Source organism: Physeter macrocephalus, unplaced genomic scaffold (assembly GCF_002837175.3).
Source record: "Physeter macrocephalus isolate SW-GA unplaced genomic scaffold, ASM283717v5 random_571, whole genome shotgun sequence".
Lineage (NCBI taxonomy): Eukaryota > Metazoa > Chordata > Mammalia > Artiodactyla > Physeteridae > Physeter > Physeter macrocephalus.
The window spans coordinates 44,001-50,000 of NW_021145861.1; the positions used below are offsets into that span (position 1 = coordinate 44,001).

General features: G+C 53.3%; 1 protein-coding gene across 1 annotated transcript in view; it reads left to right on the forward strand.

The window, feature by feature from the left end:
• LOC102990085 (transforming acidic coiled-coil-containing protein 2) overlaps window positions 1-5,930 on the forward strand; it is a 48,040-nt gene extending 42,110 nt beyond the window's left edge. Inside the window, exons 14-16 of the mRNA XM_028485826.2 lie at window positions 4,600-4,760; window positions 4,948-5,054; window positions 5,447-5,930. Coding sequence (XP_028341627.1) covers window positions 4,600-4,760; window positions 4,948-5,054; window positions 5,447-5,621 — 443 coding nt within the window. The 3' untranslated portion in view covers window positions 5,622-5,930. The remainder of the gene's footprint in view (window positions 1-4,599; window positions 4,761-4,947; window positions 5,055-5,446) is intronic.
• Window positions 5,931-6,000: the final 70 nt, after the last annotated feature.

Consider the following 6,000-nt stretch of genomic DNA (forward strand, 5'->3'; position numbering starts at 1 on the left):
AAAAGCTTTAATTTTGGTTTATTATAATAAAGACCATTTCTCCCAGAGCTCAAGGGGAAGCCCATTGGGGTCTTTTTAAGGATCAGCCTCATGGTGTATGCTTTCTATCAAATGAAACCTCTTTGTTAAATTGGTATAACATATAGATACATATGGATGAGATAAAAACAAACAAAAAACCCTTGGAACTGAAACTGCTGCTGAAAATGGTCAGAAGGAAGGATTTATATCTTCCAATACACATTGTTTGGCAACCTTTCCGCATCCTGGAGTCTTGGGACGTGAAAACGTCACTCAAACCTACGTGGCTCATCTGGAAACATCCATCTGCATCTCAGAGTCATACATTTTTATTTTTTACTTTTGATGATGACGTTTAAGCCATTGTTGAAGAGGACATGAGCCTTTGTCCTGACAGCAGGCTGCCCAGAGCAACCAGATGTTCTGGCTCAGCTGGCAGTTTGATAGAAGCAGACATTCCCTCTTGAAAACTGACAGAGTCAGAGTCTCTAGTTGACATAGTGGCCTGTCCTTGTGGTGACAGAAAGAGTATTGGACTTTGATGCTTTCCACGCTGCAGGTGACAGTAGTTAGAACAGTGTTTTCAATTCAGACACAGTCTGAGGAGCATGCGGAACCCTGACTCCAGGGATTAAGGCCATGCATGCCACCCCGCTATCCCCACCCCCTCCAGGAGACCTGGTGTGTTTGGCCTGAGAGCCCCTCTCTTCAGGAGCTGTGAAATTGCCCCTCTGAGCATTTTCCTGTTTTCGGGGTGTTTGAGCACTCTCCGGGTGGCTCTGCGAGACCCCCCTCCCCAGCGTCCCTGGCTGGAAGCAGTGCTGTCACTTGGGGTGGCGCCTCATGGTGTGTCTGTTCCTCATCGCCCCCTCCCCATCCTCACTTCCTGTCCCGTTCATCACCCACCTTCCCAGAGCTGTTCTCATCCGAGAGGCGGCACGTCTGTGGGTGTCTGTCATCCGTCAGTCACTTGCAGGTCGCCGATTAGGGCCACTGTCGATTTCAGGGTCCTCGTGTCCTTGCCAAGGATGGTGTGGGGCTGCGGCCTGGCTGGGACTCACTGTAGCTCTGGGCGGGACCTGCCTTCTTTTGAGGCAGGAAACACACCCATATGTCTCATCTGGATCCCGTATTTTTCGTCTCATTTCCGCTCACCCACCCACCATTCCTCATGGAAAGGGAAACTCAGGCCCAGAGAGCTTGCAGTTCAGGGCCCAGAGTGAATGTAATAGCATTTTGAAGTTAAAACCAGCTTCTACCCGACTTCCACTAGCCTTGACTCCAGCCAGGCTCCCTGACCTCTGTTTAACCTTCACAAATGCTCCATGTCAATGTGACATCTGTCCTGCCATCACTGTCCATTCTCACCATACGTTACTAAAGAGAATATGTTGCATTAAGTTCAAATATTGACTATTCAGAACAAAAAGGGACTTCTGTGCTTTCTGCATTCCAGGTTGTTGCGATTGATTTTTTTTTTTTTTCCTGCTTTCCTAACAACTGCCCTGATTATCTGTTTTGCTTCCATTTTCCGTTGCTTCTTGCCCTTTGCTTGCAAAACAAACAGGCAAGCCTGGTAAGTAAATGCTTTTTCACCTAACTTGACACCCGCCCATTGCAACCCTTATTTGTTTGTTTGTTTTTCTATTTTTGTTACTTTTGCTTTTGTGTTTTGGCTGCATTCCCCACATGGTTTAATAGTGTTTCGCCTGAAAAAGCCAGAAAATCTCCAGGGCCATTGTTTTATTGTTGTGTCTAGAGCATCTTGGGTTTTGAGCTGATTTCCTGCTTTGAAGCACCTAACAGCATTTGTAAGTTAAAAAAAAAAAAAAAAAAAAAGATGTGTGAAGCATTCTCTCCTCCTCCGTCTCCCCCGGGAACAGGGAAATTCTATTTTTACAAGGGTTATGGGGGGAGGAAAGGAAGCCTGAGGCGGCCTAATCTCAGATCCAGGAAATCAGATGGACTCCGTTTGATAAATGGCTCCTTTACCAAGCCAAGTGAAATGTATACATGGCGTAAAACCAGCCCAGAATGTGCATTGTACAGCTTGCTGAGAAATAAGGAAGCAGCTAAAATTCAAAGAATAAAAACAAGCATTTGGTTACTGGTGGAACTTTGTAACGCCCTTTCTTTTAGGAGTCTAGATGTAGCCAACAGATTGCTGGCAGTTCTGTTCTTGATATATGTTCAAAAGCTCCCCCTTGGTGGGTCACTGCAACTTGACATCATACCAGTTCGGGGGAGGCAGTGATGCTGTTGATAACGGGTCACTGATACTGGGTTCTCACTGTGTGTCGAGGGCTTTATATTTAATCTTCTCCCAAATGCCATAAGATAAATACTATGATCCCCTGTTTCAGGTGTGGAGGGCAGAGCTGAAAAACTCTGCCCAAAGTCCCACAGCTGGGAAGTATCAGAGCCAGGTCTGGAACGTGGGCTCTCCGACTCTGGCTCCTGGGTCTTCACCTCTGCCCTGGTAGCGGGGTCTCTGAGAGGCAGGGTGCGAGGACCTCAGGCATCTTCCGGGCCCGGGGTTCTCCAAACGTGGTCCCTGGACCAGCTGCCTCAGTATCGCTGGGGACCTTGTCACAGATGCAGATCCTCGGCCCTACCCCAGACTGACTGAATCCGACCCCGCTGGGTGGGCACAGCCATCTGTGTGTGAACAAGCCCCCCGCTGATCAGGATACACACTCACGTGTGAGAAGCCTCTCATTTTGGAGATGAGGCCCTGGGACCTCGAGGGAGGACTTATGAGCAAGTTGATGGTCAGGGCTGGAGCCGAAACCAGGATGTGGCCCCCTGTTCTGTGCTCTTGCCTCCTCCGCACACCCGAGAACATGCCTGACGTCAGGATACAGAAAGATGCCCGTCTATCGGGAATCTAAGGGAAAAGAACCCAAAGCAACATCTCCCCGCTTTTAAGGGAGCTACATCCTTCCAGGTCCATTCCTAAGAGGCTCACGTGGAGATGCAGTTATGAGCACAGCCTTGGGTTTGGATCTGGATCTGCCGCGTCCTCAGTGAACAGGTGACTCGGCTTCTCCTGTCGGAGGGATACTAGAAATCTGCCGCAAGGCTGTGCTCATTCATTCACTGCCCGGCCGCACGGCGTGTATCGAGGTGTCCTGTGAGTCAGGCAGTGTCCTAGTTCTGGGACAGAGCAACGGACAAAACAGACCCAGGACCCTGCTCCCGTGGAGTGTGCCTTCTACATACACACACGTGCACACCCACACGTCTGATTTCACCATGTGGAGTGGCCACCGCTGGGCCACTCAGAGGAGGCGTTTCCCACACGGCCTCGGGGACGGCGCGTCTGAGCGAGGCGGGAAGCTCCGGGCTGGCGTTCCCGGCAGAGGCGCAGCAGTGCGGAGAGCAGAGCGTGTGGGGCGGGGCTTTGGATTTTATTCCAGGGCAGATGGAAGGCCCTGGGGTGGGGTGACCCGGTTTGGACTTCTGGAAGCTCAGCCTGGCTGCCGGGTGCTGGCTTGGGAGCATTGGATCAAGATAACAGTCGGTCCGGCGCCCGACACGTGCAAGAGCCCGGTACACACTGGCCGCTGCTCTTACCATGGCTGTGTCATCATTTACAGCTGCTGTCCATCCTGCGGCCCAGGCACCCCTCCCCGCTGACCTGGGGCCAAGGAAGGACAGGAGCTCGGAGTGGGGCTTCCCCTCACCCCCGCCACTCTCTGCTGTCAGCAAAGTTCCAGATAGTTCAGAGCAAGTGGTTCCCTGGCCACCCAGACCAATGATGGATTGGCATACAAAGCATAGAGAGCGCTGTGCGGTCGAGGGACTTTTCTATAGAGCAGCCAGAGAAAGCCCTTCCCATCAATATGAGGGGTTTTCAAGGGGTTCCAGGCATATTGGCTTGCAGTGGCCCACAAAGCAGTCCCTTTCACCAGGATCAGCCACTCTGAACTGGGCCAGAGTTTAATTCTTTTGTGCATAACTGAGAAACTCACTTTGACAGAAATAGCTCCCTTTTCCTGGGAGTTAAGACACTTGCTGTATCAAAGGAAATGTCCATTTTTGTGTGGAGCAGAATTTCAGGGCCATGGTTATGTGGGCTTTGGGTTCATGGGATGTTATAAGGACGAAGAAACCTTTTTTCCAATGACCATCTCTTTAGCTTAATAACACTAAAGAAGGGAGATTCCCTCCCTCACAGCTCAATCTACGGCACCTTTTAATCTGGACCAACACAAAATTCAGTAGTGACGTTTTCTTTTTTACCTTATGGATCGGTCTGTGTGCTGTGGACAATCCAACAGAATCGCCGGGGTCTCCAAGGTGGATATTTCGGAGGTTGCATTGATCAGGTTAAAGAATGCTGGTTCACTTCCATCCCATCTCATGTTGCCCAGGCCCAGGTCTGGGAGGCTGGGGCCGTGGATTTTGTTCCTTTAGAGCTGGATGGGCTCGGGGGAGGGGGTCTGTCTCAACCAAAAGCCAAGGTCTGAGATTGCTCGCTGGTCAGGCTGAGTTACATCTGAGGCCTCAGCCAGCGCCTGAGACCCGGTCCGGAGCCCACGGGCCCCATCGTTGTGTTCCCGTGTCTCCTGCCAGAGGATGAACAGAGAGAGAAGTCGGTCTCCCACCAGACGGTCCAGCAGCTGGTCCTGGAGAAGGAGCAAGCCCTGGCCGACCTGAACTCGGTGGAGAAATCTCTGGCCGATCTCTTCAGGAGATACGAGAAGATGAAGGAGGTCCTGGAGGGCTTCCGCAAGGTGTGCTGAGGTTCGCGGGCGGCGCGGGAGGGACGCGTGTGGTGGAGGAGGTGGAGCAGGCCGGGAGGATTGCGGGGCGCTCGGACTTGGCTGTCCGGGGTGACACCCGCGTCCCAGAGCGCTTGGGGTTCCCGGCCCTCCTTGGCATTTCTTCGGTGGGCTCGACCCCTGTCCTCTATCGAGTCAGAATGAAGAGGTGCTGAAGAAGTGTGCGCAGGAGTACCTGTCCCGAGTAAAGAAGGAAGAGCAGAGGTACCAGGCGCTGAAGGTCCACGCGGAGGAGAAGCTGGACAGGTGATGCCCCCGCCCCGGGTCTGCCCCCGAGGGCCCCTCAGCAGCCCCGGCCGAGGCAGGCTGGGAGCTCCCGGCACCCCTGCCGTTGGCTTGGGCAGGGTGGTTAATCCAGCTGTGTTTTTCAATGCAGTTCAAGATAAGAGCGCGCTCTCCATTCGCATCCATTTTGATAAATAAGGGATGTGTGTTGTAATTTCCAGAATACCCACTGGAAGCACCTCGGCATCACGGGCACGGGGGTTCTCAGGGGCTCCTGTGCTCCAGCCCCCGTTAGAAAGAGCTGGAGCCAGGTGGTTGGGTTCCCCCTGCCCAGATTTGGGAGGAGGAAAGCGGGAGGCATCTACGAGGAAGGGTGATCATTTCTGAACCCCGTCCCCGCCCCGTTCCTGCAGGGCCAACGCTGAGATCGCCCAGGTCCGGGGCAAGGCCCAGCAGGAGCAGGCTGCGTACCAGGCAAGCCTGCGGAAGGAGCAGCTTCGAGTGGACGCTCTGGAAAGAACGCTGGAGCAGAAGGTAACAGGCCCAGGCGGGCCGGGCTGGCCAGACACTGAGACACACAGAGGCTAGGCTTCCCTGCTAGGCCGCTCCGGGACCGCCCGCCTGCCAGGCGCTCCCGGGACAAGTTCATGCTTCATGAGCACGGCCTCGCTCTCCCTCTGGAAGATCCAGGTTAACGCAGCCCTGAGGCTGGCCTCTTCTGCCTTTCCGGGAATTGCCATTTTTCATTCCTTTTCAGCATTCATTCGTCAGATATTTGCTCAGCACTTGCAGTGTGCCGGGCATAGTACTTTAATCTCTGCATCCAGCGAGCTTACTAGTAAGTGGATGGTACCCACCAGGCAACCCCCTGGGCAGAGACAAGCGGCTGCTGCAGAACATGGGCAGCGTCAGGGTCAGAAGGACCCCCAGGTGTCCTCTCATTTTCGCGGATGGTGGGATCCTCCTG